Here is a 20334-nt window from a genome sequence, read left to right on the forward strand (position 1 = left end):
AACTGCTGTTTAAAAGGTTGCTTATATTCATAGGAAAGTAATTGCATGTTGGAAAAAACAAAACAAACAAGAGATGAACAAAGTAGTGTGAGTGGGGCTTGAGGAAGTGGAGAAAGCGGTGTTTGAAGTCAGTCGGACGGCGTGAAGAGGCCGGGCCCGCCGTTTGATATTCATCAGTGAGCGTAGGCGTGCAAGGAGAGCGGAGAGAATGGGGGGTGGAGGAAGAGGAGAAGAAGGGGCAAGCAGGTGTGTCGTGAAGGAGGAGGAGGGAGTGATGTGGAAAAAGAGGTAAGACAAGAAGGGAGAAGAAGGCAACGAATGTAATGATGCAGTAATGAGATGAGGAGAGGGTGGAAACAATATGGAAGAGGCCTGGGGAGCAGTTGTTTTTCTTTTCTCACCTGTCCCGCTCATTGGATAGCCAGGGGAGGGGGAGAAGACCTGCGAGGCAAAATCTTCAAAGGTCATGACCTCCCTGTGGTTCTGAACAATGGCCTCCAAGTAGAGCGCCCGCTCCTCGTAGCTGGTTGGGTCTCGTTAAAGGAGAAATTACAACGACATGTACAAGAAAGAAACAAGGCAAGGCCGCATGTAAAACATTAACCTGTAAATTAACTGATTTATAATCAAATAATTCCATTTCAGAAGGACATGACACATTCATTTATGCACCGCACAGTTTAACAGTTGATTAATAACAGCAACGATGTGTTTCGGGGGTGACGAACAGCGCGCACACACACGAGAGCGAGAGTGAGCTGTGAGAGACAGAGGCAGCTCCACCATCAGCAACCCGGCCAGAAGCAAAGATGGAACAATCAGCCATGCCACACAGCCCCAAATGTGAATGCGGTCTCCAAAATAATCATAAAAAAAAAAAAAAAAGAGAGAAAGAAAGAATACATCTCTACTGGCGTAATGCTCAAAACCTCTCCTCTCCCGCCTCTCATCCCTCTCTTCTCTCTAATAGAACCCCTGCTGCAGGCAGCATGTCTAGGACCACCCTCCCCGATGTGCTGCCTGCCACTTCTCCGTGCCATCAGGGGGAAAATTGGAGCCATTTGAAATTCAGAGTGACAAGCAGTGACTGGGGCCTGGGCAGCCAGCATGCAGGATGGATGGCTGGATTTGAAATGAGAAAGCTCCAATAAATAAATAAATAAATAAATAAATAAATAAAGCCTGCAAAATGGCTGCTGGGCGAGGGTGGAAAACATTCTGATGGCCATTATCGACTCATTATCATAGATATATCGTGCTAAGCCTGTTGTGGAATGGAGGCAAGTGCTGGATAAAATATGGTGTAAGGAACTATTGGACTAAAAGGGCCTGTCTGACGGCGTAATGACAGTTAAATTTTCTGAGATTTAGCGGAGTGTGTGTGCGCATGTTTGAGAATGAGCCTGATTATTCTCAGCTGTCTGTTTCCTTTGCGGACGAAACCTGACAAATTGCTTGACAAACAGATGCACTCTCTCTCTCAAACACACACACGCGGCTCTAGTTACTGAACGCTGACGCCCGCCTCCCCCTCATCTCATTGCGTTTGCCAGGGTGGAGTGGCCTCAGCGCTGGGCCGTCGCCGAAGCCAAGGCTGTACCAGGCTGAGCTGAGATAGGCTGGACTGGGCCGAGGGGCTCTGGTCTGGGTTAGATAGATAGGACGAGACAGTGACTGGGCAAGCGGCCTGCGGTGGGCACATGCCGCCACAGCAGGGGCCAAGGCAGCCATGACCAATGGCTTTGAGGGGAACCGTAGCAAAGCAGGGATGACGGGCACCTGAGCCGGGACACACCAGAGGGGAGTGCGGCCAAACTGCTCGGTGAAAAATGGACCAGTGGAGAATAAGACAAAGGATAAGGCAAAAGAAGACGTAACTCTATTTTAGGGTCCATAAATATTCTAGTAATATTATCACAGGGTACAGATAAATGCTAGCAAGGACAAACTGTGATACATCAACTTACTAAACGCAAAAAATTTAAAAGTAAAGTCAAAGTTTACTCTGCTTAGTGATTTGTTTTAGCATTTGAGAGTCTTGGATTTAAAAATGTATCGGGACACCACAAAGAAAGGCACTAAAACAAAAAGCCAAATTTCCCACCTTAAGTGGGAAAAGAGAAAAAATAGATTCAACTGCCTGACAACTAATACACTGCATCTAATGGACCGTCTTTCACATGGCCGACGTCTCTACTTAAGCGATGCAGCATGACTCAAAGCACGTAAAAGCCCTTCCCATGAGCTCTATATCCGTCCTCCAGCCATTGCCAGACATGCAACGTCACTGTTTTCTGTCACTTGCTGGAAACAGTTGGACAAAGAGCGGGCATCCCAGGCTCTGCTGCCATGGCAACTTGGGTCACAGCACTGCGTGGTGGGTCACAATCAGGGTTTTGTGGACGACAGATAGAGAGAAAGGGTGTTTGTTAAAAAAAGAACAAACTGTGACCGGAGAGGTGATAAGTGGAGGACGGAATATGGGAGACCCTGATGAAAAGAAATCAAGAGAACTTAGAAGGAAGCCGATAAATGAAAAACAAGGAAGGATGGGGAGAGAGAACTGCGGCACAGCGTGGGTCAACAGAGCCATATGGCTGTCCATTATCAGAGATGCAGATGACTGCAGGCCTGTTATTGAGATTCCTAAAGCAAATATTGACTCCAGCTGGAGCAGACGCTCTCTCTGACTCTGACACACGCCTCTCCTCCACTACTTCCTTCCGCTGCCCTCTATCCAAGTTATACAAATGGATTACAGCGGGTGAGAAAAGAAAAAAAAAAAAACTTCAAAGAATAAAATGAAGGCAGACAGTGTAAAATTATCAAGAGACGAGAGGAAACACAAAAAGCAGCGGCGGAGAAAGACAGGTGGTGAGGGAGGGGGGGACGAATAAAAGGTATTTTAGAGATGAGTGAAAGCGAGAGCCGTAATCAGCTCACTTAAGTAAATGTATGATGCTATCTGTGGGTAAAAAAAAAAAAAAAAAAAAAAATTGCTGCGCAGAAATCAGACCTGATGCACAGCGAGGCGTAATCTTGCCTTCTCTCTCTTTTGCACTCTCTCATTTTTATGTTTGTCTCTAATTACTAAGCCATGGGCACAGCTTGTTCTCCTGCATATGCACAGATGCTGCTACTTCCATGCAGTTACTTAACCAGGGGACACGTCCAGAACAGTGACGCAAAGACTGTGTCCATGTCATGGACACCAAACCTACTTCTGGAGAAAACATAAGCTGCGTATAGAGCAGGACAAGGATTCAATCTCTTTGCAGCTGGGAAGGTGCATTACAATATATAAAATACTGCACTTCATATATATATTTTTTACCTTAACATATTCTGTACCATAAAAAATCTCATAAAGGCAGGGATGAAATACGGATGAAAGGAAAATGCAGACAGGTCCACACTTCAACATTTGCACAAAATGGACTGCGACTCAAGTCACCCATGACATAACTGTCATTTACAGCTGAACTGGGCAGACAAGCAAGACAAGCAAGTGTGTACGAGGGGATGGTGTTGCGCCACTTTGGGAATTTCCAAAGAACCCCACGTCACAAGCGGCTGCGTTCCCATTAAGGAGACGAGAGGGAAACCAGTGTAATATCTACGGAGCGTGGCAACCACTGGGACGGTAACGACAAAAAAAATAAATATCTCCCAGCTCTGGGTTAACGCGAAACAACTTTAGTTAGAGACTCATATCTGAAGACATGGAGGTTATGGAAGTGGAGTGGGAGTGGTAGCTATAAAGAGAAAGGTCCAAATCTAATCCATTATCTACAACATTTACACATTTGGGATAATGTGAGTGGATACTGTCCTTTTCACCCTGTCCCCTGAATGCCCTCTCCTTCTTTCGTCATTACTGCTGACAAAGACAGTGACTTATGGCTGGCATGCAGCGTCTGAGTGCAGGTGTCTAACCCACTATAACCACCACTCGTACCTGTGGAGAGTTGCGTGTGTGTTTACGGGTCAACACGCGTGTGCATGCATATGTATGTGTGGGTGTGTGCACATATGTATACATATGCATGTGTGCTGTCCAGATGGTAGGGGGGTGACTCTGGGGGAATGGTGGGGGTCAAGCATCTTTGTGGATCAAAGCCAAGGTCAGGGCAGCTGCAGTGGCCCACGTTCAAGGTGAATGGAGGCCTCAGATGGCCGTTCATTAGCAGGCTGCTCCATCCCTGCTGGACCCCATCGGCCAACCGCCACCAACCCTCATCATCATCTCTTTCCCCTTTCTCTCTCCATCCACAGGGACCTGTCCTGAAAACGCCCGTCCACCGGGATCCATTTTGCGCTTTGTGCAACCGCACACACACACACACGAACACATGCTCACACATCGGCGTCGTGCATAAGCAGGCACGGCACACACATAAACACCCTCCGCCCGCACACGCCGTTCCCCCCGCGAAGAGCCTAAGCTGACCTCTGAACTGGAGTCTCTCTGGAGAGTAGCATCCTGACCATCCCGCCTGTTCCTCAAACAAAAGTCCTCACGCCACCACTGGCCTCTGACACACACTCAACGTCTTTCAAGCACAGGGAGCCTTTAAACACACAAAGTCAGCAGGGATGGCAGGATGATTATGCATGAGGACTTCAGAAAGTATTTCTCTGCTAAAGGGTGCTGTGAATTTGAACATTTTGCATGCACCAAGAAATATATGTGTGTATCATGAGCGCTAGTTCCAATATGATGAGTGAATGCCAAAGGAACAACTGTGATATCAAGTGAAGAAAAGAATAACTAGGACTGCCATCCCAACAGTTGCCTTAGTTGCAGCATCAATGTATGGGGGACAGCAGGAGTAGCAGGGACTAGATGTAACAAGAGCGGTTTAAGACCTGGTGCCTTTGAGTAGCCATCACGAAATAAAAACCTTAAAGTGGTGCAAAGAGGTAACACTAACTGCATAAATAAACAACATACACGAGACAGACAGCAATAGACACGCACGCAGTTAATCTGTTGATAAGACAGGGCAGGGGCTGAAGGTGCAGATTAGGCAGAGGAGCATTAGAAAGGGTTTTAAGATACCACATGCTGACATTTCACTTCTTAAGCTCCATTGCTATCCACTTCTAAGTGACAGAAGTCGGATGATGCGCACAGGGTGGGTGACTGCCTCCTCCCCCTTTTTTTCCCGAGATGGCTTTATCACGCTGAGTTTTAAATGGAGTGTCGCCCTAAGCTGAAATCTCTTTGCTTAATTGGGAAGTTTTAATAGTTTGACACAAACACAAAGAGGAGGAAGAAAAAATGGGGTCACAAACGTATATTTTGAATCTAAGGCAGGCTTCAACACGGCGCGCAGCTCAGCCGAATACTTCCCTTTTGGAGTGCGGTCCACTTCAGGCTACTACCCTGACAGCCCCCGTGTATGATGGAATGCTAGTCATCACAGACACACACTTTCAGGAAGTTGAAAGAAAAACAAATCACCAAATTGAATGGCCATCAAAAGTCTTTGACCACTCCCTATGGTCTTTGGGTCTCAATGGCAGCAGCCAAGGTTAATCCTGTTTGTAGAAGCACTGGTGGTAAAAGGGGCTCTTGTAGTGAAGAGGGACAGTTTAGAGATGAGGTAGAGGGTGCCTCTAGGTGCTTGACCCCCCCTCGTCTCTTAGCCCCCACATCTGCCCATTAACCTGGGCCAATCAGCTTGACCTTGGTGAGGAGAGGATCTCAGGAGCAGCTCGCAGTGCCATTGACTCCCAGCAGTCACTTAATTGGCCTGTTAAGAGGGAAGCATCGGGTGGGTGGTGGGTGGGTAGCACGGTTGCACTGCGGTGCCAGTGCGATCAGGATAAAAAGCAGATGTTGCATTTCGTTTAAAGGCCTAGGACTCCTCCTTCTCATATCACATGGACACTCATTTCAGTAATACTAGATATCACATAGATGTACTCCTAACCTTTAAATCCAACAGGAGGTGAACTGTCCTCCTTAGTGGAGGAAAAAAAAAATTAAAAAGATTGGTGGTGCAAAAGCAGGCAATAAGACACACCTTCAAATCCTGACATATAGCCTGTCATTGCCTGTCATCAGGCCGGCCACAGTGCCATCTCCAGGAGGCATTTGTATGGAGAAATAGATTAGGCTGCATATGGATGAGTTGTTACTCAATATAGAAAAGGAGATAAGAGGCGGAAAAAAATGTCAGAAGGCAGCGGGAAAAGGAAAAAGATTAGAATACGCGGGGGGAAAAGATGTGGCCGAGACGCAAAAACAAGGGATGCAGCTATGGGGAAGGTGAAGATGGAAAGGGAGGAGGGGGAAAGATGTAAAAGAGGAAGGCAGGATGGAAAAGAGGAAGGAAAGAAAGAGAGATAAAGCAGAGCAGGTGTTGATTGGAGAGAGGCTGGGCGGTGAGTGCCAGTGGTACCTGTTGTCACAGCGAGGGCTGAGGTGTGAAGCTCGTCTCAGCACAGGCCCTCAGAGGTGTGAGGTGATTATGGGAAAACGGGGAAGAAGGCAGGGACATTTAGACACAGGGAGAAAGAAAGATAGGGACAGAGATAGTGGATGTGGCAATAAAGCTGGCTGCAGGAATAATGGCAGAGTGGGAAAGAACAACAGATTGAGATGGATAAAGTGAGAGGTGTATGACAGAAACCTGCCAGTAGGGTGTATGTGTGTGTCCCGCTCCCATTTTGTATAGCAGCTACTCAAACCTTGGTGTCTCATTAAACAGCTTTTTTTGCTGTAGACAGCTGTAGCAGCAGAACAGAAAACGTCTGAATGTGTCACAGATGCATTATGATGAATGGAGGTGTTTGTGTGTCCATTTTCAGGGAGAGCAAAGAAGTCGACAACATCGGATGCTCTAGAGAAATAGCTGGTTTCAGAGAGTTTTAACAAGTAGCCTAATTAGTGGGTCCAGGAAACTGGAGCTCAGGAGCCCCAAAGGAGTCGGGTCAAACAGTAAGCCCAGGTTAATGACACCTCCTGAGGGGTAACTTTCCCACAGCAAGAGCTCTCTAAGCTCCAACCTCCACACCTTTCTACCGTCCATCTGGCATTCAGACAGCGGCATGGGGAGTTATGGCGGTGACATCACTGCTAACCTGTGACATCATCACTGCCCATCAGTGATTTCACACGGTTTTGCCACAGCTGCAGACAAAATCTGATGTCTGCAAGCTGGCATGACCGGGTTATTTACGAGCTGACTGGTGGAAGTAGTCACCCATTTTCTCAAGTCTCTGGCAGCCCACCATTCCTCTGGGGGACACTAAAAATCGATTTCTGCTCCACAACAAATCATAAGAGCAGCACCTACACCAAGGTCAATGCTGACCGATTAACTGCGTTAGAACCGACCGATTGTTAGGGGTTCATGGGATGTAAATGGTAAAGCAACAAGTCATCTTCACGCTTCACACCAGAGACACCGGACAGCCACAAGATACCTGGTGACATCATAATTTGTTGTAGCATGGTTTGTCCAACACAACATGACTGCCATCAAAGCCTACTGGGCTTGTGTATTCAGATGAGCTGAGTCTGTAACCAATCTCTTTTTCAAAGGACTCTGGCCTCCATTGATGAGTCCTAACACAACGGCCTTAGATGTGAAACACAAAGGATCGACATGATTAATCAAACACAGACCCATTATAGCCAGACAGTCACACAGGCCTCCACTGTGTATTAACAGAAAGTCATAATAAGATGAGCTACAAAAGGCTGATAGGGATGAAGATTAACAGATACAGTTCGGTGAGTGGCTGGGTGAGAGTTCTCTGAAGGTCCCCTTTGTCAGTGATGATGGCCAGAGTGACATGAATGTCTGAGGCCTCTGGAAACGTTATTAGGTCAGGACAAAGGTGGGCATCTTATGAGCTATCTGGGTTGAATATGTGTCATATTTCTTCTTCAGTCTCTGAAATTTGAATTGTTTCGCGGCGAGGCTGGGAACAACAGCATCTATCTGATCTTAATTTGAACTTTTAATAAAAAGTCAAAGATGAAACCGGGAAGGGCATGCTGAACCCAGACTGTGATCATCTGACTAACTCATGAGCCTCTTCACCTCTTCCAACTTTTATGATGAAATCTGTGGCGTGATAATTATTATCAGGCTGCAAACTCACACTCGGGTTCTTCCCACCTGTGCCGCGCTCAAAGCATAACAGCAGTACCCTGATGTTTTATAATCTATTTGACACATCAAGAAAACCATTCTGACACTTAAATCGCAAGTGTAGCGTGCCCACCCTGGGTCATGCCAAATGACTCTGATTTTAACCCTGCGATAACACTGCTCAGACAAGCACTGATGAAATATTAAAACGCAATGAACAGAGGCTTCTGCAATTTTAATGATGCTTGTGGCATGTGCAACGGAATAACTGTGATGCATTAACGCCAAGCATCTCTGTCTACTTCCCCGCCATGACATGCTACTCATACAGTCTCTTGTTTCTCCATTGCCCTCTCTATGAAAGGTTCATTGGACCAATTAGGCAGCCTGGCCATGTGCAAAATGCCTGGCATTTAGCGGGAATGATAATGATTAGCACTAGGTTACATATGATAAAAACCTGTGGCAAACGCACCCAAGAGCAGGGTTGGTTACTCAGGGGCAAAAGGGATTTCATTTGGCCCTGTATTAGCATTGTGGACATATTTCAATCAATCATCCATTGTTATTACAATGGAATATGGACTGTTATCTAAATATTACATACTAGGCTGCTGGGACAATTACATGGCCAAAAATTGTGCCAATATCAATGGAGGATATTTTTCGCCACACAAATATGTTTTGTGCAGGGAGCACTTTCTATAAATTAATCTCTAACAGATAAAACTTTGTCTTTTTCACAATCTGAAAACGACTGAAATTATTGTTGTATAATTAGGTAAGGGCGTGGGACCTAGCCAGGAAGGGGGCCCAGCCCTGTACCTGTTATAGCTGTAATGGATGCAGAAGATAGTAAAGGGAGACGTATGTGTGTAGAGACACATAAGCATGCAGACAGAGAGAACCCCATACACAAAACCTTGGGCTAAAAAGAAAATAGACTTCTGTGTTGGCAACAGCTTTTTCCTAATCCTCGCCCCTGGGCTATATTGTGCAGTCAAGCAGGCTATTACATGGCAACAATTAGGGGGGCTGGAGCCCAACACCTGGTCGTCTCCTATTCTGGCCCTTCAGTGGCAGCTGACTGTACAGTCTCACAGCCAGGTGGCCCTCCTTCAATGACATTAGCTAGTCACTCCAGGGTTAATCAGGAGCCTGCCATCATCCAGTGGGCACGCATGGAGCCCTATTCAGGTTGGACGCTTTTATAGTGGAAAGGGGTGATGGAGACAATGTTGTTATAAAAACTTGTTCAACTGAAGATCTTTGTCAGAGACCCCACATTATCAAAACGAACTTGGGGGAGGGGCCAGGGCCCCTTGGATTCATGGCCTAACTTCGATGCACTGTCTTGATTGGCTACAGCCAAGCTCGCAGCACGTCAACGGTGCATCCTGCAGATTATAATGGACCTTTTCATGGGTGGACAAAAACAGATGGAGGAGCGGGAAGTGCTATACATCCACGCGGGCGGGGGAGGGGGGGAGGGAAACTGGATTTTGTCAAAGTCGGCACATACAAAAACAAGTGGGTGTAGCTAGAGCGGTGCCGGCCATATCTGCCTGCACAAAGCCCCATTCCAAAGCCCCCTGGCGTGGAGATCTGAGGGTAAATAACACTCATTAGAATAACAAAAGCTATAGATTTGTACCCAAATCAGCTAGAGCCTCATCAATAGTAATTAGAAGCTATACATAACTAATGAAGATGTGTATGCTACATTAAACAAAGGTACCAAGAGCTGTTGTGTATCTAAACATAGAGAGTTGGATAAGTGGATGTCTGCAGCTCAAAGCCTTTCTAACATTTTAACCAAAACAAAAAGAACATGCAGATAAAGTCATCACAATGAAAATGATAATTGTTGTCATTGTGAATCCTCATTTTAATGTCACGGTTTATGCCAGAAAAAAAAAAAAAAAAATTAAGAGGATCCCACTACCAGGAGGTGCTGTGCGTGCTTCTATAACCAACAATACTTTCTCGTTGTTCAGCATCATACTATTATTACAGCCTGTTGCAGTGGTGAGACACGGGGAAGATTTGATATTTGTCACTGCTTCTCTTTCAGCCGCAGCCTCCACTTGACAATGATACGCAGACTGTCAGTATTAACACATCAAAGGTTGCTTTCTGTAAGAAGAGGCAGACAATGCACAGCGATGCACACTTAAATGTTTTGTTTTTGTTATTGCTTTGTTTTCCTTGCCTGTCTGTCAATGCAGAAAATTCCATTTAGTGCAAAAATGCAAATGCTGCGAGGCACAAGGACATCCTCTGAATGAGAACAATGGCCACAGGCCAGCGGAGGAGCAGACACTGCCTTTGAACCATTTAAAGAGGCATTAATGTGCAACTTATAAATAATCAACTAATTCCTTCTTAAAACAGCCAATTAAGTCTGCAGCATTAAAAGCAATGCAGCTTCGTGTAAAAAAAAAAAAAAAAAAAGAAAAGAAAAGAAAAGAAAAAAAGAGCAATCCAAGTCTTTGAAAAAAAAAAAGAGAGAGAGAACTGAAAATTTAATGGCCATTTAGGGACAACGACAGCCAATAATGTCACAAGGTGTCTTCACAAGAGTCCACAAAAAACCAGGGCCACATCAGAGACCAAGAGATTCCAGCGGAGAACGATGAGTGACATTTCACTGACATTTCCTGGCAGCATTCATGTGGGGCTGTCTCAAGACGGCGTCAGAAATATCTATGGATATGCTTGAATGTGAGACAGGCGTTAAGGGATGCGGGTTCTTTCAGGGGACGGCCTCAGCTCTGGGGCCGGTGATGAGGAGCCTGGGCCTTGGGAGATTGAATGGTAATCACTGGAGCACAGATAATGGATGATTGAAGGCTCTTTCTACGCCGCTGTTGGATTTCAATATCAGAGAGACCCTAGAATTGGGATTCTTATCAGGGGCGGTGTGTCAAACAAAGGAGAGCTGAGCGTGAAATATGGGGTCCAACTCAGGCACACGACCATGGCGATTAGCACAAGGATAAAAAAGGCCGCACAAACAAAAGAGGGCAGCTTTAGCTGGACAAAAGGCTGTCCACTGCCTTGTAGCAAGAGACACGGAAGGAAGAGGGGACATAAAGGAGAGGAGAGACTACTTGGTGGTAAAAGGAGGACAGGACAAGAGTTTTGCTAAGACGGCTGGAAGATGAATAGTGACAGAGCCAACTGTTAAAGAGTGTTCCAGATTCCCTGCTACTGAAGAGGAATAATGGACCAGCAGGGATGAAATGCAATATACCCCGCCTCAAAGCCATTCATACAAGCCCAAACAAACACACATTATCATTCACATACGCACAAACACACACGGTGGCACGAGGCTTCACATCGCTGCCAAGTCCATCACAAAAAACAAAACAAAAAACAACAAAATTATTCCCATTTATCCCCAGATTCCAAGCACCGCAGCTTGCCAGGAAAGCTCATTAACCCTCCCTTAAAGAACCCTGAGACAAAAGAGGGGAAAACAAAACATAACTAATCAATGAGAACGCACCCATTGAGGAGGGAGGGGAGGCAAGAACCAGCATCCATTTGGATAACCTGAGAGGGCTAACAGCTTTTGCTTTAGTGTTGCGCGGGCTAGCTGTGGGGTGGAAAAAGAAAGTTCATTAATTAAACAGGGCTAGGGGTAACAGATGGAATGGCTAGCTGGATGCTAATCACTTAAAGCAGACAGACAGTTTTTTAACACCCGAGCTAGAAGCAGCATCAATCACAATGAACGTGTCTTCTCAACGGCAATACAGTCGCCACTAGGTCCAGTGGTGACACCGGGGTCAGGGTATCTAGTTAAGGGTCCAATAACAAATTAGCAAGACAACAATTTCCACTTTTTGTATTTCAAAAGATCCTAATGCGTGCTAACATCCACGCCCACAGCCATTCCCTTACATATTAGTAGTCAATGTAATTCACTGCAAAGCTTATGCAGACTATAATAAATATAATTCTAATGTAATGTCAATCTTGTCACCATTTGTGATGGTGCAATCTGTGAGATTTGCTCTGTTAATTCTTAAATTAGGAAAAAAAGCAGAAGTAGCAGTATGACAACATTTTCTTTTCTTTTTTAAACAGCAAAAAGAAACTGAAATCTATAAAGATTTTAAAGATTTACTTCCTCCTCTTACACAATCAAATAAGTAAAAATGTAATGGCATTATTTGTCTACAGTATTCTGAAAAGAGTATCAAAGATAGAAAATGTTTCCGGGAAATTTTCTGGAAGTTCTAACTGACTATTTGTCGAGTACAGAAGGCGTGGGCTTTGAACAAACACGATTTCCATGAAAGCTCTTTCCAAATACATTTTACTGGAATACAAATATGCCCAACTGCAGAAAATACTCATATGGTCTTATACTGAAGTAATGTAGGCCAAGCAGGTGCCTAAAAATATCCATAAAACTCTTTAGACAACTGTAACAATCTTGTTACACAAGATTACACATATAACAATCCTGAGCCGGAGACGGGACAGAGAGAAGGTGATTCCACACAAAACTGGCTTTCACTTTGCAGCTCCCAAACAGACAGATGTCAGACATGAATGCATAACAGACGGAGAGAGAAGAGGAGGGGCATGGGGGTGGGGGTTCAAGTTTAAAAATACACAGAGCATGACATTCTTTGGGTTACATTAGGCTTTGCAGCTTTTACTGGTGATTGTTGAAAATCTAAAAAGTCTTATTATTTTATGCGGGTATAAAAACTGTTACAGCTCCCTGACTCTCCATAATGGTCCATTAAGAGTTTATAATTATGGTGTAGGGGAAATACATCAATGTGGGGATATGCTAGAAGACTAACATAAAAAAATAAATAAAACACACTATTCTTCCATGGCCGTGCAGCAAGACACGGGACACATGGCGCACGCAGATGCATAAACACATCATAACACACAGAGCATGACGGTTTAATAATACCACAGGCTTAACTATATAAAGACAGCCCAGGATATATATATATATGTAAACAAAAACTGTAACACACCAACAGGCACAACAGTTTGACACCAGCAGTGTGTGTATGCTACCCTAGGCGGGGTTCTGGGTCCCTGCTGTTGGCCGTCTGGTCCCATGCCTGCTCTACCTGTGTTTAAAAGGGGCGGCCCCCATGAAGCTCAGACCCCAGAGTGAAGGCTGAGCGGGGCTGGGCTGGGCTGGGCCCCCAGGGCTTTCAGGGTGTGGGTGCCATGCAGTGGACGTCTTTTGTTATAGGCTGGGTGGCAAGAGGAGGAGGAACTAAAATGGGGGGGGTGGGGGGTGGAGGAAAAAAAAAAATGAGTAATGCTATGAGTCATTCTGCATTAGCAGCAGGAGAGGGAGACGGGGAGAGGGGGGAGTAGATGAGAGGGGGCGAAGGGAGAGAATACTTTTGCATGTTGTATGAAGCTAGACGCCATATGCCATCCGAGCTGAGCTGCCTCCTGAGTCAGGGCTCTTGGTTTGACAGGCCTGTGCTTGCCCCCTCCACACCCCCCCCCCCACCCCACCCCAGCCCCAGCTGCCCCCCTTCTTCCCTAACTAACACCCTCCTCCCTCTAGGCCTGCCGAGGCTCAGGCAATGGGCTTGGCAATTGCTTTGGTTGTGCATGGACCGGGCTCTGTTCATTTGTGTGTACGTATTGCGGTGGGTGGGGTGAGGGGGTGAGGGGGGAGGGGGGGGGTTACTCAGTGATCTGAACACATCGGACATTGTCGTGAGTCCCGGCAGGAACAGCTGGTCAGCTGGAGAGTGGGGTGGGAGGGGGCAGGGATAAGGAGGGAGAAGAGATGGGAGGCAGTGCGCTACACTGATAATGGGATTAGGTTAAAACATTCAGTGGGGGAGAGACCCCTCCTCTCTTCGTAGCCCCCCAAATACTACGTAAAACTATCATCCGCCCTATCAAAGCCAATGCCAGCCTCCGCCCAAACCACCCTTGCCAAACACCAAGCGGGGATGCTTCAACTCAAAGCCGGCCCCTTGTTCAGCCCTTGAACACAAACTCAGCCAGCAGCCAACCATCCCAACTAAAGGCTCGCATCCACAAACACAAAACACTTATTAGAAATCACGCAACACGTCAACAAGTGACGGCCTCCCTCTAATACTACTGTATATTAGAAATCACTTGGGGCTGGTCATTGCTGTTTGAAATGAACAGGAAGTTGGCTAGTTACACTCACATCAGCTCAGACCATTACATGAATCCAGTATAGTGTATAATGACTAGCTTGGCGTCTCGCTGTGCCCAGTCAAGCACTGTGTTCCATAGTGATATAGACTGCTGAGTATTATCCATGGGACTGCCGACGGTTATGGCACAACAGCTGGCAAATTAGACCTATCAACGATGCTAAATAATTCATGTGAGACAACACTAACATGGCAGATCCTATTCATGACACCCTATCATGCATACAGGCGCACTTTCATCTGCGCTAGGTGAAGAATCTTACAGTATACAAAAGAGCGCGCTGCTCGCACAAAGACACGGTGAGAGCGGGACAATAACTTGCCCAGAAGGGGTGTGAGAATATGTCATTGACAATGCAGTGACTGTAATAATTACGACGCCGTCTGGGGGATGCGGCAGCAGCCCACAAAGGAGCGCGCACAAGATGCGCGTTGCGTTTTCAGTAAGCGTCTTTTAAAAATATGTACATTTCATTTTTGCTGGGAGACTGTAGATATGTTCAGTGCGGGAACATGACAGACTTCAGCAGCTTTCAGAGTTCCACTGAAAGGATCAAGCCGCTCTTCCTTCTGCTATTGCAGGAAGACACACACACACGCACACACACTCACGCCACCTAAAAGCCTGGCTCGCATGACTGGCGATGGGCAGAAACAGATTATGGTTATTGATCGCTGCCTGGAGATGGATCTGTGTGTGTGTGTGTGTGTGTTTGCTTGTGTGTCAGAGCAGAGGATGGGGACTGAGGGCAGTGTGCAAAAGCTATTGATTCTGTCCAGTAGGGAGGCTATGTCTCTGAATCAAGGTCAGTTTCCCATTGTCTCACCTATTAGTAACTTGCCATCTTCCCAACACACACACACAAACATACACACATACATACACACAGACTGTACCTTTAACAATACCCCCATCACAAAGAGTGACGGATGGCACATCAAACTCAAGTGCTTGTTGAAGAGAGAAATGAATCCCACCTCCTGGATGAAGACATTATTCCATAGTGACAGTATGAAGGATCTTCATCGTCCAGTAAACGGCACCGGACACCAGGGGTGGGTTCAGGTGACACAAACAAAACATTGTGTCCTAAATTTGGGTTGTAATCTGATTCTCTCCAATAACAGCAGTAAATGACATTCACTTATGCAACTAGGAATCAATAAAAAACAATCGTGGTTTACATAAAATCTAAGTTGTTTTAGATTGAACATTTTGCGGTCATGATTATTCTAAATGCGGCAGCCAAGGTTGGACAAGTTGCAGACAACACACTTAGAACACAAAGCCAGACCAGCTGCATTTTCTTTCAGACATATAAATAATAAATGATACATTATGAGTTGTCTGTAAGAGGGTTGTGATATGAGGCCTGCGAGGCCGAGGTTGTGTCCTGAGAGAAATTGACACAAATTCAAACCGACGCTGACGACTATACACGACGCGCGGACGCACATTCAACCGCACAGATTTCACAAATCAGAGAAAAAAGGAGAGAGGAGAGAGTCATATCACATGATGGGAGACAGATAGAAACATCACAAGGGGTGGTATTCATCTGAAAAACACTCCTGTGGCCTATCTGTGTGTATTTTCTGAAAATGTTGCTGGTGGTCATTTTTCAATATCAAATCCTATTAGCTTGAGAGATCCTGTGAGCGTTGCAGCAGACTGCTGGAGTCCTCTCGAGCCTTGTGACGGAGCGAGAGAGGAGGCTGCAGAGCCATACTGGCCTTTTATCTGGACACACAGGGGTCATATAGCTTCTCTTTGAAGAAATATTCAACTAATTACCTTGGAGAGTGGCCTCACAGGCAGAGAGCAGGCTGTGGATTGTTAAGGCATTGTGAAGGGGTAAACTAAGGATGAGGATTTTCGTCTCGCACAAAAAAACACACATCCCAGAAAAAAAAAAAAAGGTTGGGTCATTGTTCCAACCTGTGAAAGATAAAGAGCTGCATATCCCGAGAAGATGGAAAAACTGAAGCGACTAGAGAGGGAAAAGTGCAAAAAGCTCGAGTAGCAAATTCAATGATCAAAGCATGTAAAAGAATAACATCACCTGCCACTCAAGACGTTGTGTCATTTGTGGTTCATGCCACTGCTGGACGCTGTGTCACTAAGGGCCCTCGCTGAGAGCGGGTAACTCGAAGGCTTTCCTTTCTAGGTTTCACGTGACGACGAACATTTTGTTTTTTCATTAGTTTATGCATAGACTCCATCCTCGCAAGCTCTCCAGGAAGACAGACTAACAGCAGACAGTCATTTTGGCAGTGTGCTTTGCCTGGCACGTTCATTCATCTCCTCTCTTGGAGTGCGTAAGGCCTGGCAGAGTGTCGGTGCCAGAACTCCAGAGGCAGCGCTTATCTCCTCTCATAGATCATGCCTTTGTGCTGAATGCTCTTCTGCTAAGGAATGCCAGGTGAGGTTTTTGTGGCCCAGCACAGGCCTGTTACTGCCGCCACCCCCCCTCCACATACACCCACCCACCCACTCGGACTCCCCGAGTCCCCGAGGCTCACAGAGGCAGGCAGGCAGGCAGGCCTGTGGCTGGCCCCCCTCTGGCACAGAGAGTCACACTGGGCTAATTCACTTGGCGTCGGGTAACAGACATCTGTCACTCAGGATGCCCCCAGGGACACGCAGACAAGGCCTAATATCGGGGTGTGGGGGCCAGGCGATGTGATGCACTGTGAAACGCATACACACGGACGCATACTGACACACACCCGACGCGGTGCGGGCTGAGGCACATTTAAGCCCCCCAAAGCCTTTGTTGTAAATGACTATGATGCATGGACTTGATGATACGTAAGAAAATAAGTTTTTAAAATATGCCATTGTTTTAAAAACAAGAGATGCTAGTCTTCCAACAGATGAAACCTCCTCGGGGGAGGTTTCTATAGCAACCGCCAGAGGGGCAGCGTGGTTCTGGTGAGGCGGTGCTGTACATGCTGTCCGAGGAGGAGCGGGGCGTTAAGGGAGATCAGGTTTCCCCCTCCAGGGGCCATCCCGACTCTGCCCCCACCACCTCACTCCCCGCCCCCCCCCCCCCACCAACACTGTGCTGCTGGCATTCACATGCTAATTCATCTCCATTGGTAATTACACTCTCTTTAAACCAACTGACAACTACAGCTGGAGTCAGGCTCCTAACGGCACACTGTTGGATGGATGGGTGGAGGGATGGGAGCGAGTGTGTGCGCGCTTGTGCCCGTATACACTTGTATGCATTTGTGGACGGCGCTTTTATTTTTTGCTCTCCTTTCCCTCCATAAAACGGTAGTGATAGATGATGACACATTATCTGTTCCCACACCCAAAACAGCCCCATAACCTCCTATGTTGCTCCAGGCTGTGAAACAGGCCCAGCATAATAGTTGTATGTAAATCCAGTAGCCCATAAAGATCGGTGTCAGCACTCAGCTGTGTACGCTGGCTATTGTGACAAGGACACCACATGTCTCAATGAATATACCAAACCCGGGTGCTGGTTGTGCAGAAGCTTGGCGATGCTGAACATCTAAAGGAATCATCCCACAAACATTTCAGAATGAACAATCTCATTTGTTTCATTAAACAGCGGTGGAGGTTTTTCAACGGTTGCGTTTCTCGTATGAGAAGTGCCTCTGTGAGATAGAGCAAAGGATACAAGCTCTGGTAGAGAGTCAGCCGGGACTTGACAGCTCTGCTGGCATTGATACAGGTGGCCCGTACTAAACTTGGCAGCAGCGTCCCAGTGACGATGGCGCCATCAAACAGAGGCCCAAAGAAAGGAACCTGAGGGGGGGAGAAAAAAGTTAAAAGAAAAAGGAAATTAGATTTAAAAACACACAGATTCAAAACACAGACTGTTCATTTGATTGGGGTGCCATCGTTTTATAAGTACATGTTCAAAAATAATAGAGGCTTGATTAAAGGATTAAAGATCTTTTTGTTCTTTTTTTTTTCTTTTAGACGGTTCTTCCATCTGTTTAGGGCAAGGGTTCAAGTTGAAATTAGATTTTACCTAACTTTGCATGACAAGCACACATATCTAATGTGAATCAATGTTAGGTAAATGAAATTAAAATGACAATCAATACCATACAATGCCCTCATATTGAGCTACTGAGCAAATACAAAGGGGCAATATGAATTTTAGCAACAGCGTGAGTGTGTGTGGCTACACGCGTCTGTTCATGCATATTGGAAGGGGGCCCTTAATCACTGAAGCTCAATAGTCATTGACCTGGAAGTTGACGTGAATGTCAAAGTCTTTCCAAAAGGTCCTGCTGTCTTCGACTTGGCAGTTCGGGGAGTATAATGAGCAGCCAAATTAAACAATAAATGCATTTTAAACAGAAATGATACTGACCAATTAACTTAATCTCATGCAAGAACACCAGTGAGGCACTATGTAAACTAATACCCACATCTGAGTAGGTTGGAGATTCTTTGAGCTGAAAACAGTTTGGGAAAAAATAATAATAAAAAAAAAAATACAAAGCCTTGGATTAATATTTTATGGACAATTAAATTAATACATTCAGGCAAACAAATATAATTGATGGGAAGCAATATAAGAACATAACATAGTCTCTTCAGAGGGATGGAAGGTCCCCTGAGGCTGCTGTTATATCTCTGACTGCCTCATAAATACTAACTGAATCTAAAATAACTAGAAATTAAAAAAGACATATATATTTTAAAAAGCTACAAAAGTACTGTGGATGTTTCCAAACATCTGAAGGCAGTCATCTCACACAAAGAAATTTCACTGTCCTCTGGGAGGCCTCACATCTAGTGCAGTAACCAAGATGAAAGCTAGCCAACAAAGGACGGTAACCATCCCTGAGAGCACATACCCACAGTGTGGGTGATAATGCACTGCCGGAGTAGGGGATACTGAGAGCTTCCAGACAGAAACTGCAACAGGAGGAAGTACCTATAAAATTCACAACAAAGTCTGTACAGGAGGCCAGGGACGAGGGACTGCACTGAGTCACGGACAGAGACTGGAAATTGATGAAGTGCCATATTGCATGCTTATAGTTGACCCTTTTCACGCCTGACATTTCGAGCAGGGAAAATGAACAGGTGAGATTAATGATGTCTCACTTCCATTAAATGACCTCTTTTAAGCGGATGTAGTCACAATTAAGACACCTGTCACAAAAGAATATGCTTTGTAGCCTCAAACTAAATCGACAGTTGAAAGACGTACCTGTGGTTTCTTCAAGATCTGGATGAAATACATGTGGTTCTTCGTCGGGTAGATGATTATCAACACGTCTCCAAAGTCAGTTGGGATGATGCCACGTCTGTAGTCCCTGGTGTGCTCGGACCACACTATGTGCACCTCATCATTTCCCAGGTGACGCAGCTGCCAAACAAACAAAATCAGTCTAATCGAGGCCCAGGCGGTGCATGCAATTTTTATCGCTATGGTGATGATGACAGGAACACAAATTTAGGTGGATCAGGGCGTGTCACTTGGCTTGTTCAGTCTGTACTTTTAGGCCACATCCAGGAGACTAAGGTGTCAACTTGGGTATAAGAGGTTTGGAGAAGGACATGACAGATGATAAAAATATTATTTACTAGGGAGTCAGGTCAGCAGAGCTTCCAAAAGAAAAAGTGAACTAGCTTTCATCGCAGCATGCAGCAGGTGCAAGAGCAAGGTGACTGTTTACAGCTGAATCAGAAACTGTGTGAAAACAAAGACTTAAATTGTGGTCTAGGCTCTGGTTTTGACTCTTTTTATAGCTTTTTCATTACAAATTCAAATGGCGAACACAAAATGGTCAAAATTGAGCATTTTAAAACCAAATAATTCAAATCCAATTAACCTCCCCCATCAGAGATTAAATTGCTTCCCATTTCCACTCTATTCACAAACACAAATGAAACTGGGCAGGACAAGAAGATACGCTTAAATGACAGGAAATTGACTGATGCTAGGTTACAAAAAAGGTAAACAGCTTTCCCCTTCCCAAAGTAAAATAAATGAGCACATTATATTCTCTGACAAGTGTAG

General features: G+C 45.6%; 1 protein-coding gene across 8 annotated transcripts in view; it reads right to left on the reverse strand.

Moving 5' to 3' along the window:
* ralgapa2 (Ral GTPase activating protein catalytic subunit alpha 2) overlaps window positions 1-20334 on the reverse strand; it is an 88169-nt gene that overhangs the window by 7870 nt on the left and 59965 nt on the right. For all 8 annotated transcript variants that reach the window (XM_047610484.1, XM_047610489.1, XM_047610486.1 and 5 more), the window contains 3 exons: window positions 19522-19680; window positions 17968-18095; window positions 402-523 (listed from right to left, as the gene is read on the reverse strand). In XM_047610484.1, the coding sequence (XP_047466440.1) occupies window positions 402-523; window positions 17968-18095; window positions 19522-19680 (409 nt within the window). The remainder of the gene's footprint in view (window positions 1-401; window positions 524-17967; window positions 18096-19521; window positions 19681-20334) is intronic.

The sequence above is a fragment of the Mugil cephalus genome, chromosome 17 (assembly GCF_022458985.1).
Source record: "Mugil cephalus isolate CIBA_MC_2020 chromosome 17, CIBA_Mcephalus_1.1, whole genome shotgun sequence".
Classification (NCBI taxonomy): domain Eukaryota; kingdom Metazoa; phylum Chordata; class Actinopteri; order Mugiliformes; family Mugilidae; genus Mugil; species Mugil cephalus.